Source organism: Onychostruthus taczanowskii, unplaced genomic scaffold, assembly GCF_017590055.1.
Source record: "Onychostruthus taczanowskii isolate IOZ18803 unplaced genomic scaffold, ASM1759005v1 scaffold50, whole genome shotgun sequence".
In the NCBI taxonomy this organism is placed as follows: domain Eukaryota; kingdom Metazoa; phylum Chordata; class Aves; order Passeriformes; family Passeridae; genus Onychostruthus; species Onychostruthus taczanowskii.
The window spans coordinates 1,443,959-1,469,266 of NW_024502569.1; the positions used below are offsets into that span (position 1 = coordinate 1,443,959).

At 41.7% G+C, this 25,308-nt stretch overlaps 1 protein-coding gene across 5 annotated transcripts in view; it reads left to right on the top strand.

The window, feature by feature from the left end:
- Positions 1–25,308, top strand: part of STARD13 (StAR related lipid transfer domain containing 13) — a 286,278-nt gene that overhangs the window by 144,625 nt on the left and 116,345 nt on the right. The window contains exon 1 of one of the 5 annotated variants that reach the window (XM_041416101.1): positions 35–199. The exons of the other annotated variants lie outside the window; for them this stretch is intronic. Coding sequence (XP_041272035.1) covers positions 76–199 — 124 coding nt within the window. The 5' untranslated portion in view covers positions 35–75. Of the gene's footprint in view, positions 1–34; positions 200–25,308 lie in introns of those variants that run through there. 5 annotated transcript variants of the gene reach the window in all.

Below are 25,308 nucleotides of genomic sequence, written 5' to 3' on the forward strand. Positions count from 1 at the left end.
CGCCCGTCCCCGGCGAGGAGAGCGGCCGCGGGCGCTGAGCGGGGCTGCCCGGGGCGGCATGCGGAGCCGCCGAGGATGAGCAGCCAGCGCCGCCCGGCCAAGGCGCAGCTCCGGAGGTCGCTGAGCGAGCAGCTGCGGGACTCCACCGCCAAAGCCTGGGACTTGCTGTGGAGGAATGTCCGGGAGCGGCGACTCGCAGGTCAGTCCCCGCCGCGCCGCGGCCGCCTCTACCTGCCCGGGGACGTCCCGGCCCCAGCGGCGCGGAGGGGTCCCGCTCCAGGGACGCGTCTGGGGAGCACCATCTCCGCTGCCGGAGCGGGGAGAGCCCGCGGCTTGGCCCGGGCGGGACGGGGAGCTCCCGGCAGGAGCGCGGTCGGCAGCGTGCGGGCGGGTCGGGCTGCGGGCAGCGGCGGAGTGCAGGCAGGTCGCAGCCCCCAGCCCCTGCGGGCAGCACCTGCCCAGTGCTGGCGGGCAGCGAGGGGTGCTCACACACGCAGTCGGGCTCGGGGCTAAGCCTCCCTGTCGCTCCGTGTCGGAGGCACCTTCTGGGCCGCTCCGAAAGGAAGAGGGTTGGCTTTGCCTCCGGTAAGGAGGCTCACCTGCTCCTCTGATCAGTTTTCTAAGTCTAACCAGCCGAGTTGGTTCCTCATAGGGTTTGCATGTAAGAAGTACCACAACTCCCAAAGAAAAATGGTCTGTTTCATTTCAGGTGCTTCTATAGCTTCAGGTCACCTACCTGCTATGGAAAACCGGCCTCCTGAGGCTTTTCCATCCCCAGGTTGGGACCAGAAGGACACAGAGCAGGGCAGGTGCTCCAGGAGGTCGGGTCTCATTTAGAGCACTGCTATTGCAGCAGTACAGTGGCTTTATACACATAAGCATACATCCAGTGTGTATTTGTAATATACTCCATGAATTGGAAGGTCTGGAGGATATATGCAAGTGCAAGGTAGAGTTTTTATACTAGAAAATGATACATCAAGATTTATGAGCAGGATCATGTATAATGAAGTCTAATTTGTAAAGATGGATTCCTCTGTCACATCCTAAAGTCATTGTTAGGAGTTTGGTGACCTTGCCTAAGGCACTGTGACATGCTGGTATTGTACAATACAGAGGTAAATGATGCAGGTTTTCTGGCTATGTCTACAGCACATTAGTTCTTATGTACATACAATTAAAGTAATAGATAAAACTGGCATGGTAGTATTTTTGAAAAATTAATCTAAACTGGGTAGCATCAATAATGAATTACTAAAATGATTAATTTTGTAATGTTATGGTTAACCAAAATACTAAACTTTTAATGTTTTAATTTTCTTTTAATTCCCTTATTCCTATATTGATAGCAGATGCCAGCAGACATTCAGCAAGGATACTGTTGGCTATTTTTTTCTTTTTTGGTCAAAGACAGCTATTGCTTGATTGAGCAAAGAACCTGGGCAGGCTGCCATGATACTGTAGCCAACTTCTTAAGGCAGCTGGGTATTAAAATTGATGGAGTCAAAACTTTTTATTTAAGGTGGATAGAATACTAATGTCCTGGGTTTATGCACTGCCATAATTTAAGTGCCATTCATAATACTCTGGTAAGACGCTGATACACTTACCATTTAATTAAATTACTTATCTGACGACATCACGAAATGTGTACAAATATCTGTTGATGCCAGATATGTTCTCTTGTTCTGTTGCTTTTCTGTCTGTGGAATTTTTGTCCTTATTTTTATATTTGTTTGTTGTGCTGACCTGCATAGCTGCAGTGTATGTTCCTTGGCCTCTTCTTCCAGCTTTTGTTAATGAGAAGGCAGGAAATTTAACCTGATCTAAATGTGTCAACTATTTGCTATAAAAGTTCCATCTTTTTCCTCAAAGTTGGCATTGTCAGAGCCAATGACTGCCGAGTCTGACTGGCAGTCAGAGCAGCAGTGTAACTGGTAACTAATGTTCAAGAGCAATGACCAAAATGAAATGCAGTTTTAACCATTAGTGTGTTGTCATATTCCAACTGTCAAGCCAAATAAAAACTTGTGATTAAATCCTCACTGTGATGATACCTTTGCAGGCACTTACATAGTTACTCTTTTTGTTTTCTTTAATCTTTTATCTGTTTACGAAGGATCAGGACACTAGTTGTCCAAGATACACCTGTAAAGAAAGCAAGCACATTTTTGTAATTCATAAAAATGATATAATCGTTAGGGTTGGATGAGGTGTTGGGAATTCTCCAGCATAGTCTCCATTTCAGAGCAGGATCAGCACTGGGAGCAGAGCGGGTTACTCAGGGCTTTCCCCAGTGCTCCTTGGGAAGAGTTTCTGTCCTGGCATCCAGGCTGGAGCAGAGGGCAGAAGGACGCTGTTGGGCAGCAGGGGTGTGAGCTGGAGAAAGGAGCTGAATCCTGGCTAGAGCAAGAAGAAAGCTGAACTTTGACTCAGCTGCTCCCAGAGAGGCAGAGAGCATAGCTGGGTTGCTGTGGAAAGTAGGTTGTGCATAAAAAGACTGCTACAATGTGCCCCTTCCTTCCCTCCTTCACCCTTTAGAGCAGAGGTGATGAGCAGCAGCCTGGCTCCTGGCGTGCTCCTGAACAGGGCTGCTCCTTACTGTCTCCTATTCAGGACAGATCCGTGGTGCCCAGCAGATCACAGTCACTTTTTCTGATTCACTGGCTGGGATTTGTTTTTCAAACAATGGGTGTACCCTCTACAGTGCCAAAAATTGCACCCTCAGGGTTTTTTTTTTTTTGTGCTTTTTGTAATTTTTGCGGAGGTATTTTACACTGTTTCCACTATGCTTATGGTTTAATTTGGAATTGACAAACTGAACGGGAAATGTACCAGAATTTTAACTCCCTGTGGGGGCCTATTCACCTGAAAGGTTATATAAAATACTTTTGGTTTAATGTAATCCTGAACCAAATTACCATTATTGAAAACCATTGCTTAAGGAATTTGACTTAGGTATTTAGCAGATCCTCCAACAGTGATCACCTAAGGTAATTCTGAGATCCCTGTTCAAATCATGATCACCTGTCACAATAAAACACAACAAGTTACAGTTCTTACATTCCTTGAATGTAAGGGGAAAGTGCCACCTTCTATCTGGCATTCTTTCAGTTACTATACACTAAAATAAAATTAAATTATAATTTAGTTTTTAAATTCAGTATCTGGAGTCAGAAAACACCAGAATTAAAGACCCCTGTTGCTGTATTGCACAGCCCCCCTTGCAGGGTAGGATTGTCATGACTGGCATGATTGACTGCCATGATCACCTCGCCCTTTTTGTTGCTCAGAATTTTTCAGCCTCATTTACTGCAGAAAGTGATGATTCCCATTGCTGAATCTCTTAACTTAGACCCTTCTGTACTGCAGCTTTCTGAAACACTGGACTAAACACAGAATTATAAATTCCCTCAGGTGTTCATGAGCCTGGTGCTTGCATATGTCATACCATTAATGTTTCAGTTGTTCCTAGAAGCTGCAAGGTTACATTGTTCCCATTTTACAGATAGAAGCAAGAGGCAAAGTGAGGCTGAACCCCAGGAATATCAGCTCTTGAGAGTTAGAACTTGAATTATCTACTTTAGTATTCAAATTATGACTCTCAGTAGCTGCTGTTGCACAACATTTTGAGCAAATCAGCATTTGGGGTCTAGCTGTACTGCACCCAGGGAATGAATAACTTACAGTTTCTGGTGGTCTGGTCAGATTTTGTTTCAAGTGACTTGGTATAAACAGAGAAGAATGGAAGGTGCTCTGCCACAGGGGCAACATTTACTTGTCAAAGTCTCAGAAACCTCGGGGTTTTTCTGTCTCCCACCTGCTAGAGCTTCAGCAGGGCTGATATGTGACCATACCCCATCATCTGACAGGATCCTTGGAAACTGCATATGCAGATGAAGATGAAACTTTATCTTACTACCCAGTGGAAAGAGGGATGATTTAGAATTTAGCAGGTGACTTCAATTCTGAGACTTACTGAAGTCTGCAAAATTAATTTTGTGACCCTAGCGTACTTCTGGTAAGAGAAAGCTTTGCCTCTAGTTACTGAAGTTTAGTTTTAGCTGTTATTTAGCAATCTACAGATTGCTGTCAGGATTTCTTCTCTGTAAGGCTGCCTCCGTTGTGTCTGTGGCATAGATACACCCTCAGTCTTTTTGACAAATCTCTTCCCACTTGAGCTTCATGTCCCACAATCCTTTGTGTGTTCAGTATTCTCTAAGAGATTAGATCCCTACTTGATCTCCTCTAGCTCTTCTGGTACAAAATTTCTCTTATCTATCCATTGACATCCTCATTCTGTTGCTTGATGCAGCAGCCCTGTCAGACAGGGCACCCTTAAGCACTGTCCCAGTTCATAGTCAGCTACAGAGCTCTCCAGAGACAACTGCCTAGGGTGGTTTTGGGGGACCAGTTTCAGATGTTCCCACTCTTTTTTTGCCTTGGCCATGCTTTGGGTAAAAGGAATTTGGGATCAAGTTTTCCACCACACCTCCAGTGGTTTGCTCAGAATGACATTTCAAACCATTTTAACTTTTCCAGTTTTGGACAGATTTTTCAGGTACCAGTGCTAAACTGACTTTTGAAATTCCCCTGTGAGGCTGCAGGGCTTTTTTCCAAAGGATGAAGCACTTAATGTCTCAGATCAAGTAGAATGAAAATGTATGGTGGGACAACATACCATGGACTAATATTTTCTTAGAAATTGATTACCTGAAGCTCCAAAACTGAAACAGGAATAAGGCAGGTTTGTGAGTAAAGGAAAATCCCTAAGAAGTCTAAAGAAGCCAAAATTAGGACCTTTAAATGGAAAGCTTTATAAGTCCTACTCTTTGGTGTCCTTAACTCTTCAGGATGACCTTATAAATTGATTAGCAGCTGCAAGTGTCTCTTCAAATGTGACTGAAATACATTTATATCAGAGATGAAACTGAACATTATCTGATGTAGGTAGAAAATGGAGAATAATTTGTCCAGCAGAAAGTAATTGTCACATTTAGCATGTGGCAAAGATGACAAGGCAATGCACCTGCTCCTCTCAAAAGTAATTTGTGGCTGGTTTGTGAATTATTGAGGTTTTATTGGGTGCAGATGAATAAGTCTAAGTTTGTAATTGCACCTCAGAAAGCATGGTGCTCCTTGGCACGTGCCGATCTGTTGATCCTGGGGAATACATAAGTAAAGAGTGGATTTTAAAAAACTAAAACTAGTGGTCACAACCAGAATTATGTGAATTTTAGCACAGTTTTCTGTCATGCCTGTATGGAGACAAAAGCAGCCATGTTTCTGCAGCCTAATTAAAGAACCATCAGATCTATAGCTTTCTCATAGTTTCAGTGTTCATTTAAAAGGAAACATTTTCAAGAACTTGTTTATGAAGTTTTTATTCTGCAAAGCTGAAGTTTATTTTGGGGTGAAGTCACTGAAAACCCCAAAGGAAATACGTGCACCAGGCTCCCAGGTCCTATGAGAACCCCTGAGCAAAGACAGGTGTCCCAGTATGGGACCAATATTGAGTCTGCTGCATCTTGGTATTATTACATTAGTGAAATTTATTCTCAGTTAAGACCTTTGTGCAAATGTAGCAAATTAATATACTCCAAAGCCATTCATGAAATGAGTGGATGTTTTAAAATAAAATTATTTATTTATTTATTTAAAATAAAATTATTTTCCAAGATCAGTTTTCATTAAGGACTGTGGGAGATGCATGTGTGAAAACTGTGGTATTTGGTGGGCATACTTTTGTGTTCTATTTTAAAATCACGCACATAACATTTTTAGAAAGCAAAGTAGAGATGTTGCAGTCTGTGTCCCCACCAGTGCACTGGAGAGTACAAGATACTGATTCTCATGTATGTTGATAAGATGTATATGTGTAAATTCCTCCCTAAACCAGCCCCATCAGTGGGAAAAGACTGTCCTTTGTCAAGGAGAAAAGTTATGAAAGACATTCTTTATTCATGATGGAGTGCTTTAGGGAAGAAAGAAAGTGACTTATGAGTGATTCATTTGGCCAGGCATGCCAGGAACATTTTCTGCTCTCAGTCCTAAAGAAAATGTAGTATCCAAAAAAAGTAGTCATTGATCCCATAAATTAAATTAATTGTGCCGTACATTCTCTATTAATGTGAGGAGGGGTTTTAGATTAGTTTAATTAAAGTATGAAGAGGCTTTTCTTTGCACCTATGTTTTATGGGTTATGTCAATATCCTGTAAATTCCATCTCCTTCCCCAGGCACTCCTTGAAGGCCAGTGGTTTGAATCTGGAAAGGGGGCAGTGGTGGCAAAATACCACCATTGTTAATTCTGCTGCTGCCAGGCTCTCATGACCCTCAGCAACAAGAAGTCAATTCCAGAAGTACAATTACAAAAATACCAATATGCTTGACCTGCCAAGTATTTCTGTATCAGCATGAGACTGTGAAGGGGGGGTGATGGAGGACTCCCCACTGCCTCAAAGTCCAGAAAAAGATGTATTTTTCACATACTCATTCCTGTGGCTCTGCTGCAATTTGCCATGTAAGGTTTGGAGTGATAGTGGAGAAGAAGCAGAAGTTCCTAGGGTGACAACAACATTCATCTTCATTTAATACATAGATTTTGTATTTGAATGGGTACTGCCTCCATCAGAGAAAGTTGTATCAGTGATTATTTTCCTAAAAGAAATTCGATTTTGATTACTTAATTTCCTGACAGTAAGAGATACAAATCTCGGCTGATAAAATGGGGAATCAGTGCTGACAATAGAACTGGATACCATTTGAATCAGTCAGTTTCTATTTGATCGTTTTAAAAAATGTTCTTGACAGGTCTCCCTCTTCCTGGAGCTTGTCTGTTCAGAGTTCAGTGACACATTAATCTTTAGAAAATACACTTCTTTTTCCTAGAGAGTTATTGTGTCAGTCCTTTTTGTAGTACAGTTTTTTGTTTGGTTTGGGTTTGTTTGGTTTGGGTTTTGATTTGTTTTTATTGGTTGGTTTTTTTTTTTTTTTTCTACTGGCTTTCTGTGGTTCCTTGAGCATTCACAAGGTTCTTTCAGTTCTTAGTAAACAAATATTTCTCCTTTTTTCTCTGCTCATATACATGGCCTCAGCTCCTATTCCACCAGTAGATGCTTCTATGTGACAAGAAGAAGGCTGCTACCGTGTCAGTTCTCTACACTGTGACTTCACGGAGTATTCCTGTAAACATTGTACTTATCCTGATGTTTGCAGACCAAATATTGGAAACAATTCATAGTGTATATAGCACAATACTGTTTAAGTTCATGTACATTTAGATAGATGCAGTTTTTGGTGCTCATATTTTTCTAAGATATGTAGGAGCTTATGTAGACTGATAAAAATACTTAATTTATTTGTCTGACATTAAACAGTGATGATGCTTTTCCATTCCAACATTCCTTCTTTATATCAGTAATGGCATCTTAAATAATGTATCTTCTCAGTTATTTCCTACTAGGTATTTTTGTATTTATTCATATGACTGTAATCCTATAGGCTGCTTTCATATCCCCATGCAAGTGATTTTATTTATAATAATAATTATGCCAGAACATTTATATGAAACATTTATATCCACAATAAACTTTCAGCTGCCTAGTGAACATCAATAGTCTGTTGGTGGCTGGCCAGCAAATTCTGAAACATGTGAAATTTCTGGACTCAGGAAGGCACTGGAGACTGGACTCCTATTCCTGTTTTCTCAGCTACAGTAGGCTGTGGTGTTTAATTTCAGGAATTATGAAGTCCCAATTCTGAATTTTGTCTTTTTGCTTTAACGAAAAAAACCCTTCAAAATGTGCAATATTGTCATATTTACTGGGATTCCAAGAACTTAGATGACTTAACAATTTGATTTTTTACAATACTTGCCAGGCATTGGCCTTGTTTCACAGCAGTGCTTTGATTCACATTTGTCTTCTTATATTTTGTACTGCTTGGATTTCTTGAGAGACAGATGTTCTGTATTGCTCTTCCTTATTTCTTTGCTTTTTCTGTCATACCATGGCCAAATCTTGTGCTGCTACATATCATAACTCCTTGAAAAATCATTTCCTTGAGTAACAATTCATTGAGGAAACCAGCTTTCACTTCTACTTACGCACATTTTCATAGCACATTTAAAAAGAAAATGTGAACTTCAGAGTCTGAAAAACCAAGAAAAAACTTCATATTGTAAAATATCAGTTTCAAGCTAACCTCATGATTTTAAAGAAGTGGTGCCTGTCTTGTGATTCTTGAAAATTTGAGTTTGGGAATATTATTTTCAATTAATTAAGAATTTGTGATATTTTCTTTTGATTATTACAGGCTTAAAAATATGACAGTGTAGTAGGTTGACTGACATTAGGGCGTCAGTTGTCTTGACTGACATTAGGGCGTTCACAAGAGAAGTGCCTTTCTGTAGCTCCTTTGCACGTCCTGTTTACAGTTTAAAAAGCAAAATATTTTGACAATCAGAACAATGTGGTGCACCTTGTACTGCCAATAAGCAAAGGCTGAATGCATGCAGGTATGTGTGCAGCAAACAGCTGTGCTCCAAGAATGGATTAGGAGCACCCAAAATCCATGGCACTTGGTTCCATCAAACACCATGCTTCAACAATCAATGTAATAACTTTACAAACCATCCATTTCACGTGAAACACTCAGCTTGTCATCCCAGTAGAGGGCAGTAATTTACATACAGTAATGTCAATTAGTGTGCGTGCCCATCGTCGTCACTCAGCGTTAGACACAGCAGCTGGCTTTATTGAGGTAGTGCAATATTCAAGGCATCCTCAGTCCTCAAGAACAGAGTGCCACCCAGGAGCCTTATTTCCTCAGCTTTTGCAGCAGGACACCTAGCAATGCAGAAGTAGAAAAGAAATTATGAGAATTAAATAATAAGATGTTTTCAGCTAGCATGGTGATCAAAACTAAACATACTCTGCTGTATATAATCACCAGAGTGAATTGCATTTCAACGGACTATTTCATACAGATAGTGATTTCTTTCTTTGTTGCTGTTGAACAGTAAGTATATAGAAAAGATTTTCTGTAAAACCTTTTTTACAGAAATCATTTTTACAGATCCAGCAACATGCTGTAGTACAGTGTAAGAGGAGGCACTGGAACTTATAAATGTTGGTTTTCTTTAAGCTGTAAGAATTTGATTCATAATCTATTTTGAAACACTATGAATTTAAATTTATACTTATCAAAAAGTTGTTTAAACTGTAGGTATTTCTTCAGCAGCAAGATAAGTTCATTAACTTCAAAATAGCTTGCTTAATTTTATAAATACTTCAAAAATTTTACTTGTCATGTATGTAAAATAATGTGGGGATAATTAATTTCTTCTGTCTCCTGAGCTAAATGGATGGCACTGGTGCTTTGATAAACCAAGGATTTTTTTCTGGGGAGGATTGTTTTTCCAGGCCATGATGATGCAGAAGGGCACTGAACCTTCACAGGTCATTTAATTCAGAAGCACTTTAAAAGACAGCCACAAAAGTGGAGTATTGGCTTTGTTACAGAAAGAATTTAAAGCGATATTGCCTCAGAACAGCAGCGTAGTTCAAATGTTCCTTAGATCACGTGTAGGTCTGTCTGAATTTGAGCAAAAATTAGTTTGAAATGTCTTTGTGTACAGTCTTCTGTTGCTGCAATTTATGAAGAAATGTAGCTACATAGGATAAGGGTAAGGTAGCTGCATAAGGATAGCTTAAGAGAATGGTGAAAGAGACAAGTCAAAACCAAAGCTAGAAATGTAACTTCTATCAGTCAAAAATTACATACAGCATTACAAAAAAGGGTTCCTAAAGATTTAGGGACCTCCTGCATTGGTTCATAGCTTGGACTTCTCTAAAGTGTGTTGCACACCTGTGTAAATTTGTGTTGGATTCATTGCATGAAGGAGTGAGGACTACGCATTTGTCCCAACCTTTAGATTATTTCGGATGTGCCTCTCATTCCTCTGCTCAATACACCTGTGTTTTCCCATCCCTGTCCCTCTCATCCTGATCTAAATGGCATGCTCTTCCATGGCTTAACCAGAAAAATGCTGTAGTAAATTATTTAAGACTGAGTCATTTATGTGTCAGATGGCTGCTGAAATGATATGCAAATGGCATCTCATGGTCATGCTCATTTTAAGAGGTGTCTTTAACATAAGTACAGATTTTTATTGAAATAAATCAATTTTACAAGGAGATTTCAGCCACTGGATTTATAGCAAGAAAGAAACTTTTAATTTATTACATTAGAAAGACCACAGCTGGGAATGTACCCAGTAATAGACACAAACAGATGGATTCTGACAAGTCTGTGAACTATTCGCACTCTTTTTTAGCAAATATTTTGCTACAATCCTAACTTCCAAATGTTACTTCAGAAACAAATATGTAACCATCTATCTTCAGGCACAAAACTAAAGAGTAACATTAAAATATTGTAATTTCATTATGCATATGATACTCATTTGAAATTTAGGAAGTAGCGTTTAAAAACACTCCCAAAAGATTGCCTTGGTTCAATAAATGTTTTAAATTATAAATAAACTCACAGATCATTTAGACTAGAAAAGACCTTTAAGATCATCAAGTCCAAGCATTAACCCAGCACTGCCAAGTCCACCACTAAACCATCTCCCTCAGTGCCACCAACACATCTTTTTAATGCCTCCAGGGATGGTGACTCCACTACATCCCTGGGCAGCCTCATGCCTGACAACCCTATTGGTGAAGAAATTTTTCCTAATATCCAATCTAAAACAACCCTAGTGCATTTTGAGGCTGCTCCCTCTTGTTCTATCACTTGGAAGAGGAATCCAATCCCCATCTTACTACACCCTCCTTTCAGGCAGTCATAGAGAGTGGTAAGATCTCTCCTAAGCTTCCTTTTCTCCAGGCTAAACATCCCCAGCTCCCTCAGCTGCTCCCCATAGGTCTTGCACTCCAGACCCTTCCCCAGCTCCATTTCCCTTCTCTGGACAAGCTCCAGCACCTCAATGTCCTTCCTGTAGTGAGGGGCCCAGAAATGGATACAGGATTGGAGGTGTGCCCTCACCAGTGCTGAGTACAGGGGACAGTCACTGCCCTGGTCCTGCTGGCCACACTACTGCTGATACAGGCCAGGATGACACTGGCCTTCTTGGCCACCTGGGATCGTGTCCAGCTGCTGTTGACCAGGTCCTTTTCTACCAGGCAGTTTCCCATCCACTCTGCCCCCAGCCTGTGGTGCTGCATAGCATTATTGTGACCCGAGCGCAGGACACTGCCCTTGTCCTTGTCGAACCTCATACAGCTGACCTCAGCCCTTTGACCATTCTGTCCAGATCCCTCTGCAGAGCCTTCCTGCCCTCCAGAAGCTTAACACTCCCATCCAGCTTGGCCTCTCCTGCAAACTGACTGAGGGCGCACTCAATCCCCTTGTCCACATGTTCTTAAGATATTAAGAACTGGCCCAATACTAAGCCCTGGAGAACACCACTGGTGACCAGCCACCAGCAGGATGTAACTCCATTCTCCACCACTCTCTGGGGCCAGATATCCAGCCAGCTTTTTATCCAGCAAAGAGTGCACTTGTCCAAGCCATAAGCAGCCAGTGTCTCTAGAAGAATGCTGTCAGAAAAGGTTGGAAAGACTTTACTAAAGTCCAGATAGACACAATCCACAGCATTTCCCTCATCTTCTAAGTGGGTCACCTTGTTACAGAAGGAGATCAGGCTGGTCGAGCAGAACCTGCCTTCCACAAACCCCTGCTGGCTGGGCCTGATCCCGTGGTTATCCTGCACGTGCCACATAACAGCACCCAAGATGGTCTGCTCCATGACCTTCCCTGACACTGAGGTCAGGCTCACAGGCCTGTAGTTCCCTGGATCCTCCTTCTGACCTTTTAAATGGGTGTCACATTGACTAATCTCCAGTCAGCTGGGACCTGCCCACTTGGCCAGAGCTGCTGGTAAATGATGGTACGTGGTTTGCTGAGAACTTCTGCCTCAGTCCTTTTTTGTGGATACTGTCCGGTCCCATAGACTTGTGTGTATCTAAGTGGTCTAGCAGGTTGCTGACCATTTCCCCTAGGACTAGGAGGGCTTTATTCTGCTCCCTGTCCCAGTCTTTCAGCTCAGGGAGTTGAGTACTCCATGAACAACTGCTTTACTATTTAATACCTGAGGCAAAGAAGGGATTAAGTAATGCAGCCTTTTCCTTATTGTTTGTTGCTATGTTTCTCCCTGCACCCAACAAAACATGGAGAGGCCAGTGTTCTTCAATGTCTTCATAAACAGCTTGGATGCAGAACTTGCAGGTATGCTATGTTTGCTGATGATGCTAAACTGAGAGGAGTTGTTGACGTCCTCAAAAGGCAGAGAGGCGCTGCCAAGATATTTTGATAGAGGGCTGGGCAATCACCAACCACATGAACTTTAATAAATGGCAAGTGCCAGATTCTTTTGTTTCCAGATGTCTGGTGAGCAGAAGTCCCCCATGAGAACAAGGACTAGAGATTATGAGACTTTTCTCAGCTGTTTACAGAATATTTTTTCTGACTCTTCATCCTGTTTGGGTGGTCTACAGCATAGTCCCACTAGGATGTTTGCCTTCTTGGCCTTCCCCCTGATTCTTACCTATGCACACTCAACCCAATCATCACTGTCATCAAGTTCTGGATAATCAAAACTCTCTCTAACCCACAAAGCCATCCCACCACCACTCCTTCCTCACTTGTCCTTTCTGAAGAGGCTATAGCTACTCACCACAGCACTGCAGTTGTTCAAATCATCCCCACGTCCTTGTCATGGCAACTGTGTCATAGTTTTCCTGCTGCACAATGGCTTCCAGCTTCTCCTGTTTGTTGCCCATGCTGTGGATATAGGTGAGGTATGGCTCAGGTGGGCTGTTGATCCCCTCATCCTGTCATTAAGCAGAGAAGTTCCGCCTCTGGGCACCCTCCCAGAGCTGTGCTCACAGGTGCCACCCAGTACTGGCAGCTTGCTCCTCCCAGGGCTGTCTGGGCAGCTGTGCCAGCTGTGGAGCTGACGAGGCCGTGGCTTTCTGCCAGGTGGATGGCACTGCTCCCTGGCTGGGCTGGCACTGCCCCAGCAGCCTTCCTGCACACTGCTGCCACACCCTGCTCACCAGTGCTCCCCAAGGGTTTATTTTATGTTTGTGGCCCCCAGCCAGCTGCTGTCATGCTAGGTGTGGGTTCTGGAGGCTCCTTGTTTCAGTTAAACTGAGTTAAATCCTTTGCTCCTGGCCCCTGCCCCAGTCACAGGGATAGGGTGTTTGTATAGATGTGATGAAGTGAGGATTTTCAGCAAAGGCCAGCACCACTTCCATTTGTGGAAGTCACCATCTGAGAGAAGGTAAATGTTCATCTTCAGAATAGCTCACTAAACAAAGTAGCAGAAATTAATTATTCAGTATATAGCTCAGCTGCTAGAAGAGTTGGAAGATAAAGAAAAATGATGGGTGGCGGCCTCCTTGGTAACAGTATAACTAGTGACTGAATTCATGTGCTCACAAGTAAAACCAATGTGTAGCACATACTTCTCTTCAATTGTTAAACATTAATTTGTAGATTTAAACTTTTATTCAGCACCACTGTATTTCTGATATCTTAGGAAAGTAAAAATGACAACTCTTTCCTCTTTTCTGCATTTCTTATTACTTCATTTACTTTTATAGATACATATTTTATATACATATATATACTTTTTTTTACATATATTCTCTTACTTTTCTCTCTTGATAATTTTCAAACCCCATGACAGCATTGAGCCCACCAGCTTCTCTTGAATAAAGTGGGAAATTTTATTACCAAAAACACACAGTGAAAATTCAGAATGTCAGTAATGACCCTTAATGTGCATAACCAAACATACATACACTGAGCCTCTACGCGAATTTCTGCCACATGTTGAGGTGTCTGGGACTTGCCCAATTTCTTTCCTGGGAAGAAACTTCATTATCAGCTAAAGATTTGGATCATTTGTTTTCCTGCCAGTCACTTTGAGGAAAATAAAGAACTTCTCTAAAATCAACAGAAACGCCCGGAATTCTGATGTAAGGATGGCTTGACCCACTCATCATCCTGACTTGACCCACTCCATCACTCCAAAACATAAAGAAACATTAGTCCACAGAGAATCAGAAATATAGTTTTATATCAGCTTGGCAGATAAGTATTTTTGTAACTACATTTGCAGTCTCTGCCTATCCGTAACAGCTCCAAGTGCTTTTGTTTCAGAACAAAACTGATAATTTGATTATGGTCTGATTTCAGCTGAGCACTTAAATGCAGTGTAAATTATTAAATATTTGAATCATGTGGACTAGTCTGTTTTGTTATATTTAACTTCTAAACCAACAACAGATTCTTTTAAAAAAGATTACCTATTAAATCAGTATGGTTGGATATATGAGTTCATCAGAAAGAGGAAGGTACCAGAACATCCATATTTCCAACATATAATAAAACAGAAGATACTATATCTAATCTGACTCAAATAGAGGACAAATACATTTCAGAATCTAGGTTAGACAAGATAACACCAAATAAAATTGACTCTGAAACATCTGGTTTGCTTTATACAAAACCATAAACATGCGTAGTTACTAAACAGCCTAAGCTGTTTCTTTGGAAGGCACCCTAAAAAACAAGGACAGCAGGACAAGTGTTTACAAAGCCATGGCATATACATTAATTGTGGCACGGCAGCATTTTAAAGAAACTATCAAATTCAGAGGGATTATAAAACAGCTGGGATGAATTGTAGGTATGAACTGTTTTAAATCTCTGGATTCTGGGTCACAATAGAGGTTGTAACACAGTGCACTCACTTGCTCTTGTACTCCTTTGCATTGCTTTCTCTTAAGGGAGAATTATGACTTGTAGAGGGCTGGAACCATTATCTCTTCTTTTATGGAAAGCATCAGTTGATGCAATCATTAGGGATATTCAAACTGGGAAGAAGTTTATTGCTGTGACAGATCGGGCAACATATGGAAGGAAGTAAGATGTTCTCCAGAGACAGAATAAGTTTTTGCCAAGGCATTTTACTGAAATTTTGGAAAATAAACAGGTCATTAATTGACTCCAGATTTAGCTACTGCAAATTGTGCAAAGATGCTGCAAACCAGATGCTTTCCCCTATTTGTTACAACAACCCTTTCTATTTATAGATGCTCTTATTTGATGACTTACTTCTTTAATAGAGGGCATTGTTTTACACCAGAACCCTCATCTCAGTTTTGCCAGTGGATGCCTGACTGAAACATACATGTTCACACAATTGCAGGGATGAAACATTCAGCAATAACATAAGTAGGAAATAATGAGTAGGAAGAAGATAACATTTAATTCTTTCCTGGGTTTCTTAGCACATAACAGTTTTCAGCCTTTCTCTATGCAGACCCTGCTAGTGAAATAGTAGAGGCAGACTCCTATCCCAAGGACAGCATCCTTAGACTTGTCTTGCCAATGCAGGTGTGAATACAGTCCATGTTGGCATTTCTCTGGCTTCCCAAGTTGTGTGACACAGCCACTGATGTACCTGTCAGCCCTGTGGGAGCATAGTTTCAACTTGAACTTCAGATTAAGGTTGGATCCCAAAATGGGAATGTAGCAGCCAAGTCAATGAATTTGTGCCAACTGACAGAAATACTTGAGAAAATAAATATTCATTCCTTTTCCACTTACGCTTCTTATATTCTTCAGAATGCAGACTCTATTTTATGCTATATCCACACAATCTTGATTCATGTTATAAATAACATACTGAGTGAAAAGCATCTGCTCTGACTTGAAAGCAGTGAGTCTAGTGGGGATGCCTTCTAAAAGGATTGAGCTATACACACCAGGTTCTTTACAGTCAAGACAGAAATAGGTACCTCTGAAAGCCAGTCCTGTCATCCTGAAATAGATGTGTGAGACAAGGGGAATGAATTGCCCTACGGTGGTGCTTATTTCTTGCCATAATCCTAGCCAAGTGACAGCACCAAAGGCCTGCTTGCAGTGACAGACTGGGAAAAGCCATCTCTTCAGCTGCCACCTCAGTGCCTTTGATATGGAAATCAGTGAGCCCCTAGCAGTGCAGAAGTTTAATTTTAGAGATTGCTGCTCATAATATCTCTGGCTTCATTTTAAGGTACCTGCTCAAGTCAGCCAAGCAGGAGATGGAGCTGATGAGGCACCTGAGATTTCAGTGGCACTTGTATATGTGTTCTGACAGTAACCTGCCAGTGTACCTGAACTTTGCATAAATGTATTTCTTCACTGCCAGTTTATTCTGGAGAGGCAGATTGTGAATTACACGCCTTTAGAAGACATTCTGAATTCATTGTAATAAAAACTGCATGATTTTACTTGTGAACCCTAACGGGTTTAGCTAAGCAACAGGGCAGCAGCCATACAGAATTCATAAAGCATGTTTTAAACTGCATTCTGAGGTCCACTTTTCAAATTAGTAGGTAGTTATTTGTTGTATGAATATTTATTTTTCAGTGTCCTCAGTTAGCACAAAAGTCCATCGGGCTCAGGTATCCTGTTTTCCACAACAGCTGCTAGTGAATGCCTAGGAAAAAGTATAACAACATGACAAGTTTATGGCCTCTTATTCAGTAAATAGTTCTTTGTTGTTGTTGTTAACAGGGCTGCCAATTAGGAGCAAAGTAAGTGGAAGGTTTATGATGTGACTGTGCACTTCCTAGCTGAGCTACACCGAAGCTTGTGAAACACAGTGACTGTTTCCCATTTGAAATGTTTTGCAGACGTGTAATCCCTCACATCACAATTGCTATTTTAAAAAGTTATTTTCATGTCATTCCCAGGTGTCATGGTCAGAGTTGCCTCTGTGTCACTAGTCTGAGCAAAGTGAAGTGCCACTAATCTGAGCGAAGTGGGAACAAAGTTTATTTTTAAAGCAATACAGGCTTGCTAGTGGCTTGAAAGCAAAACATTCAGAACTCCATTTGGTTTTAATTCATCATCCACTCTATTATGTTTGGTAACATATTAGAAACCAGTGAGCATATTATTTTTCATAAGCTCCTAAGACATAAAAGGAGAAAAAGACTGAAATACGCAAATCTCTGCTTCATTCTTTTGCAATCCAAGAAGAGAGTACATACAAAGTACTTTAATGCCAGTTCCAGTCTCAGCTATACACGTGCAAATCCTGAGCACTTACAGGGCATACAATGAATTCTGTCTTGGAGCAAAAGAACTCCACAACAGCATGGTCTGGAAACTTCCTTCAGGACCCAGATTTGCCTTAATTTCTTGTCCTTATAGCTAAGAACAGCACTCACCTCTCAAAATCTGATGGAACAAGAGGCGAAAAAAATTGGCAAACATAAACAGGACAAACCTTCTTCACAGGTCAGGTGCAATTTCAGTTTTGCAATATTTTGTTGCCCAACTTGAGATACTTCAAAGAGGTCTTATGTCCAGACTGAGGAAACCAACCTTCCCAGAAAGTCAGAGCTTTTCAAGTGTCATGGAAAGTAGACCCAAGATGAGCAGTTCCTTTTGAAGGTTTTGGCCAAGGAATTTTTCCAGTAAAACTACATTCCATAAACATGGAGCAACACCTTAAGTAGACAACAACAAATGAGGAACACCGTGAGGTTGATTTGAAACAGAGCTGTATATTCAGACAGTGGGACAGGGAGAAAGCCTGTGAGAAGGATGTGATAGGATGCCAGGAAAAACATGAGAGCAGACAGCAATATTTTCATCACTCTGTAATTGAGAGAGTAAAAAGAAATTCACAGCTGGAATGGAACTTATCAACCAACTCTCTTGGTGTGCCTATTTCGAGCAGAGGGGGAATCAACAGAGGAAGAGTCTTGGTAAGTGGCTGCTGGAGAAGGATGTGCAAGGGAGTGTGTGAGCTAGGGGAGAAAGGAAGTACTCCTGTACTGGGGACTGGAGGAGAAGGAAGGAATGTGTGCTGGAAAACAGTTCTTCTTGCCTGCATTGCTGAAGGTTCTAGGCTTTTTCTGGCCCTTCCTGTACACTGGAAGCATTCTCCAAAGGCAGCCTATGGGGAAAGAGAGCTGCAGGCTGCCTGCCTTTTCTCAGAAGGAGCAGCATGGTGGCTGGAAAGGGAGCTCCAGGAAGCCCTTTCCTCTCTACTGCTCCTGATATGAGGTAGGTTTCCACTCTGTAAAAAAAAACCAACCACCTGCAGCATTATCCAGTGAGACACATCAGCTCCATGGTGTGTATTTAATACAGTGCAAAATGTGAGTGAAAAGAAGTATGCAAGAAATATCGAGTCTAAAAATGAAATGCTTATGTTTTGCATAGAGCAGCTGGTTGCTAGAAGGCAGAAAATCCTGTCCAGGGACTTGTCCAGTTCATAAATATCAATATTGTAAACTGTACCACTGCTGTTTTATTGTGTTCTGCCAGGAATTATTCTGGGGATTTATTTGGGCTTTTTATTATTTTGTTAATTAAAAAAAAATACATATATGTAACATATACTCCTAAACTTTATGATAGAAAGAAAGAAATAATTTGGGATGAAAAGCTATAGGCATCATTCTTTCTGCTCCAAACAGATGGGGCTATACAGAACACTTGCTGTGGATTGTGCTAAATTCTAACTTTGAGTAAGGAATAAGTGATCCAATGCATGTCTCATATGTCTCATATGAGGTTGCTAATCAGACACCAGTATGGCTGATATTATGCATCCAGATAAGTGTGCAGGGGTGTTGGTCACGCTTGCTATGAGATGGTGTCTCAGCCTTAAGGCTGGGACAGTGACCAGATTCTCTGCTCATCCATGACATTTTTTGTACTGGGCCTTTGTTCTGGCTCTGGTGACCTGGGGAAGGGAAGGAAATGTCGTGTGCACCCTGTTCTGCAGGGCACGGACAGGCCCATACCCAGACATCATGGGGACAGACCTCAGCTCTGTGCTGTATTCAGTGCCCCCACTCACCCTTGCAGCAGCAGCACAGAACTGCCACGTGTCAGGCCAGATGTCCCCGCACTGCACCAGGGACAGTGGCTGCCACAAGGCTTAATTCAGTTTGCTTCATTAGGGAGATGGGAGAGGCAGAACAGGTCAGCAGGCTCTGCAGAGGACATCCCTCTCCAGGAACAGTTGCCACCCCACCATAACCTAAACTTCCCCCATGCATCAGCCAAAGCTCCAGCTCTCCTGGGTCTCCAGGAAGAGTAACTATCCAAGGGATGGCTTTGCTGTACCTAATGGCTGTCCTGGTGGTGATGGCCTGGGGACTGTATAATAAAAAAGGAGGAATTCCAACTGTCTGTGAACAGAATACTTTATCCTACACAATACTTCCCTGTGTGCAAGGCTGCAGTCCAGCCCTAGAGTCCAGACCCAGCTTATTGGTTAGTGCACATTGCTCTGCAGAGCCGCATGCACAACCCTACATCCTTGTTACACACAGTTGATAAGATCTGACAACATGCATTTAATAACACCTTGGGAAATATCTGGCTAACTGCAAGTTTAGGCAATAAGTGTCTCATCTGAAGGAATCCACTACAGGTGTAAGACCATTTTAAAGGGTTTTTATTTTCTCCTTAGCTCACGCAGTTACAGTAGATTTTAGTCTGCCTCTAGTGGACCGATATTGCTTGTAAGGAAAATAAATCTTCCTACAAAATTGTATTTCCTTTTTTACATACAGGTACCAAAATAGTTAAGAAAGGCTGTTATCAGTCAGGAAACTGGTGTACAGAGACAGGTTATACAACTTCCCTGAAGTCTTCCAGCAAGTCACTGCCACAGGTCCTGTGTCCTAACCATCGTGTCTGTCTGCCTCACTGGGCCAGAGACTGAAATCATGCAACAAGTATTCATTGATTTCAAGGAGCCTGGAGAATTTCATATTCCCAGACACCAGTCCCCTACTGCTGTATTTGAAATAGTGTTGCCAAGAATTATTCTGTTCTGCCTTGTTGCTTTTTAACAACTTTTACGAAATCTAACTTTGGCATTGGTTCTCTAGCACAGAGAAAGGGAAAAACTCCTGTCAAAACCAGATCAAAACCTGAATATTTCATCTCTTGCCCATTTGATCATGATAGTACTGGAGTCCTGTTGAAAAGAAAATAAATAGCAAAGCCCTTACCTGAAGTCTGCAAAGGCATGAACCTTCAGCTTAGATAGGAATGTTTGTCTGTGACTGAGTGACACCAGCAGTAGGGCTGTGTGGGGATTTACAGTGTGTTTGGATAACTATAAGGAACTAAGTTTATCTAAACACTTCCTTACATTATCAGTGTGTTATCCAAACACTTTGTTAGTGAGACTGTGAGATTAGGATGTGTGTAAGTCCACCACTACTTAAATATATTTACAGAGTTCCTGTGGATTTAGTTTTAGGAACATGTGTATAGATTTAGCATATGGAGTTGCACTAGGCTGAAACTACTTGCATCTCATTTCTGTCATAATACTCTCCAAATACTTTAGCAGAGGAGGTCTGCCACCTGAAATGTCTTCCTCTCTTTTGAACTCTATTACCCAACTGTTGTGGGTTTTTTCCTTAATTTACTGTTGAGAACCACTGTCTTTAGGGACTTTACACAGTGTGGGATGCTGGCTATTCCTGGCTTGTGAAGAGTTCAGCTAAGGCCAATGGAGTCTCTATTCGTATGCTGGTGTGGTTTGACTGAGAAAAAATGTTTAAAAACTGAACAAGAGTGAGACCATAATGCCTAAATTAGCAGTCAGGCACTGGATGAAACAACTGACCCCTTCCAATGCTTTTAACCAACAATCCAGCAGCTCCCAGTTCCTTCTAAGCCCCTGGGAGAGCATAAGGGACAGAGAGGTCACATCCTCTGAGCCCGACATTGTGGCCAGCAGACCAGCGGCTTACACTTCACCAGCAAATGTGACAGGAGGGCACAGAGAGGCTGTGCCCAGGGAAATGCTGTCATTCCACAGGCTGCAGCCCCAGACCACAGGAGCAGCTATTTTGATGCATTTCTGCACTAGCAGTGCTGTTAGGAGCCCACATTTACATAGGCTGTGAGGTTGTACCTCTGGTTAGCTCAGGTGGGAATACAGACTGGCCACTCCTGCTCAGAACAGCCCCAGTGGAGTGGCCACAGGTCAGACCAACCCAGTATCATTGCCAGTTGGCCAGTGGGCAGATGCAGCTATTTTTGGGAAACTAGAATGCTGGGATAGGCATATTGTGGTTTTGTACATGTTGTATATCCTACGTGCATTCACATGGTTCAAGGAGGTACTGAGCAACAAGTTGGAATTTTGTGCTTAATGGCCCTTGCTGAATTTTCCTTCCAGGGATTTTATCCTTTTTTTGAGTTCTGCCAACTTCTGGCAACCACAGTAACCTCTAACAATGACTTCCAGGAGTCAGCTATACATATATGGAGAACTATTTATGTTCATTCATTTTGAACCTACTCCCACTTTCTGTTCCCAACTTTATCCACTGTGAGAAAAGACCTCATAATTACCAAATGATGAGCAGACATTTATAATAGCATAACCATGTTTGTTGGTTTGCACTCAATTACTTTTCCAAAAAGTTTTAAAATCCACTTTGCTATTTTTTTGTTCCTACTGAGAACTTGTATTGGATTTTCATAAACCTATCCAAGACCTGTTTCCTTAGAGACAACAGCCCCATTAAATCTCATCACTGTGCACTGTGTTACCTGTAGGGTGTTTTTTGTCCCATCCATTTATCAGCCTTCAAAAGGTAAAATTTTAAGGCCTTCTCAGTCAATATTGTTGTAAACACCTCCAGTATTTACAGCCAATTTCTCTTTTGACTGACTGACTAATTTGGTGTCATCATTATATTTTGCCAGCTGATTATTCAGTCCCATTATAAAACCCATGTGTGGACAGTGGACAAAACAGGTTCCAACACTAATGTCTGTGTGAATCCTCTGGGAACCTAATCCCATTGTGAACATAGATTATTTATTACTACTTTTGTTTCCTGTCTTTAAGCTGTCATTAAACAACAAGTGGTCTTTTCCTTTTTATCTGTGATAGCTGAGGTTCTTTATGATTGCTTAGTAGAGGATCTTGGAGAGCCTTTATCAAATCAGTTATTATTCATTTTGCTTATTTAAAATCCTGAACACCTCTACAGGAGAATTGATGAGATGAATCACGCTTTCTTGCCTTGACCCTCATCTTCCTGGCTTTTTGCATGTGTCCTTATTTCCATAAGTTTGCCTGGGTGGCTGTTCAGTCACCTCCCTGCCATCCTTTTGTTCCCCAAATGTACTACTGTTGTACTCCTGCACATAATCCTCTGCTTCTGTGCTGTGGCCAGGCCGCTGATGTTCTTGTAATCAGGAGGTATTTTATGTAGTAGTACTATCCATTGAACACGTGGGTCTTAAAATGCAAATGGATTGTTCTCTGATGCTGGAACAGGGACAGTGGAAGAGAAGAAAAGGATATAAAGTACTATTCAGAAGTCTCATCTCCCAGTTTGAAGTTTATCTTCAAAGGTCTGTGTAAATCTGTCTCTCATGCTTAAGAAGTCCTGTGCAGCAGTGTTCATTTTTAAAACTCACTATCAGACAGTTGACACAGCAGCTGACTTTCCTCCAGAACACATCGGTATCGGGCTCTCCAGTGAAACAATCCTCTGTTGTAATTCCGTGCGGCTATTAGCCGTCTCCATCTCGCTTCCTGGCAATGCAGAAATCTCACATAAACTATTTTCCTTTTGCCCCAGTCTGATTCCTGGCAGCTCCAGACGAGCTGCAGAGCCTCAGTGCCCCAGCACAGCCTAAGGAAGAAAGTCAAAGTGCCGCTGAGCCAGAGGGAAGCATTTCTGGCTGCTCTAGGCTCCCTGGTGTTTCATGCCCTGTGTGAAAGAGTTTGCAGCCCATAGTAATCCCAGCAAACAACTCTCAAACAAATGTCTGTATTCAAACATAAAACATTTTTCCTAAAACAGCAGGCAATGAACTTCTGCTTTTAAAATTCTCAGTCCCAGACATAGGATTCAAACAGATGAAGTAAGTGACGGCTTCATCTTAAAGACAGCTTTGGGTTCCCCACAAGTGAATTTTTTCTCTTCTTGAATTTGAGAAAAGAGAAACTGCCTGTGCTTAGCACATGTGCTGGCATTTGTAAAGGCAGAGACAGTCAATAGATACAAGATGTGTGGATAGGGATATATGGATAGGACTTCAGTATCCAGGATATATTGCATATATAAGGTATTGGAGTTGGGCCATAATCCAGTAAACTGAACTCTTCTTCTACCTGCAGAATTAGAGAAAGGAGTCCAGAGATCAGAAAGTTTAAAGCAGATGCCTGAGTATTTTTCTTCTGTGACTTGAAAACAAGAGTTTCCTGCTTCTTCTAGCTACATGTCACTAATGTTAATAACAAATGTGCTCCTCTAGTGGATAGGAAGCTGTTTTGTTCTCATAGAACCAGTGCTTTCTAATGAAGAGGGGCTGTCAAGTTGCCATTAAATTTTAGATGTGAAATAACGAGATAAGTGCAACTAACAATAAAAGGGAAATGGGTCACTTCGGGAAGATCAAGTGGCTGATTACTGTGTGAGAACAGCAGGTTCAATCCAAGCCTGGAGACCTCCATGCCAGGTACAAATCACAGACCTATTTCACACTTCACTGGGAGATGTACGTTCTAGGATGTAAATCTGCACTCCTGACTATAAAATCAGTTTTATATTTATATTTATATTTATTTGTAGTAATGCAAATGGGAAATTTATGTCCATCTCAACTACCCTACTGTAGCACTGCCTCCTGGAGTAATACTTTAAGGCCAAGGTGGTGTGTAGAAACACACTGTTGTCTTGCCCAGAAAAGCCAGTCATAAGTGGATTGTTAAAGTAGTTTGTTATCAAATAAATTTTAGCATTTCTAGAGTCCATTGTATTGTTTTCTCCAGCTGATGTCAGCACCCCACTCACAATGAAAAGGAAGCAGATCTCCATTACTGCTTGAGATACTGCAATATCTATGAGCAGCCCTGGGGAGAATTTTCCTGCCAATAGTTTACTCCTTTCTCACACCAAATGCCATTTCAGGGAGAAGAAGTGTCAGAGAGACATAAAAATCAATGAACAGAAATGAAGTGTTGCAGTTCTGCCTGTGAATGTGTACAGAGAAGAGTGACTCCTTGACCTGACTTTGCCAGTTACACGAAGTCCATGCAGTCATCAGAAGCACTGTGCTACATGATTAAGCCTTTAACTAAAGATTCCTGATATCCCATAGTATTTCAGTATCCATCAAGTCACTGATTGTCATGTTAGATTTGACATGTGGTTATTACACTATAGATATGAGTGTGGACATTTCTGATTAATTTTTAAAAAAACCCACTGATTCCAGACATGGTTTTATGAAGGAATCTCCTTTCCTGCATGGATCAGTCACAACATGGGAGCATGGGGTTGGGTTGTCATCCTATGGGCTGTGCTTCTGTCAAGACTGGCAGCAATTTCAGGTGTATGCTGGAGCTCCCTCATAGTCCTTGTAAAATGCACAGGGAAGCTTCTATTTTGAAGTGCTTTTATGAGATGCATTAGCATGAAGTTCGGTGTTGCTCTATTAACTATTCCAGAAACAGTCTGTAGACTGAGACTGAAATATTAATTAGTGCTATTATATAACAACTTAGACCTCTCTAGTACTTCTTGTCTGAGAGGTTGATGGCCAAAGGAGTTTCCTTGTCTCAATGACACATTTTTGAAAATAAACAGTGAATGTCAAGGCAGTCACCAAACAAGGACACAGTCATTTTAAAAGTATGCAAGGAGGGCTACTTCTTTCTTTCGCCATGCACAACTTCAAGCACAGGAGCTTTCAAACACGCACCACAAGACCAGCAAACTCTTGTTGCTTCTTGTTTTATTTGACTACTATGCAAGTACTGGACTGAAGCCAAAGAATTCAGCGTCAGCACAGGCAGCACTCGTCAGCACCAAGCCTGGGGCAACCCTCTGGCTCTGAAGTTGTGTTTGGACCCTCGTGTCTGAGAGGAAAGTCATCATTCAGCAACAGAGGCTTCTTATTCTGTCCTTTGTGACCTCTGAGATGAGCTGCTGGGAAGCTGGCAGGGCAGCTCTGCCCTGTTGCCTTACCCTCTGATGGGGACCTGGGATGGGATGGGCAGCCACGGGGGCACTGAGGCTGGTACTCTGCTGTCTGTTACAAGTATATAAGTGGACTTGTGAGCCCTTAGTGGATGTGTTCACTAGTATATACCCCTTACTTAGGCTCTTGCTGTGGTTTTTGTTTCTTTGGACTGGTTTTTGAAGAATTACATTTCTCTTAAACTTCC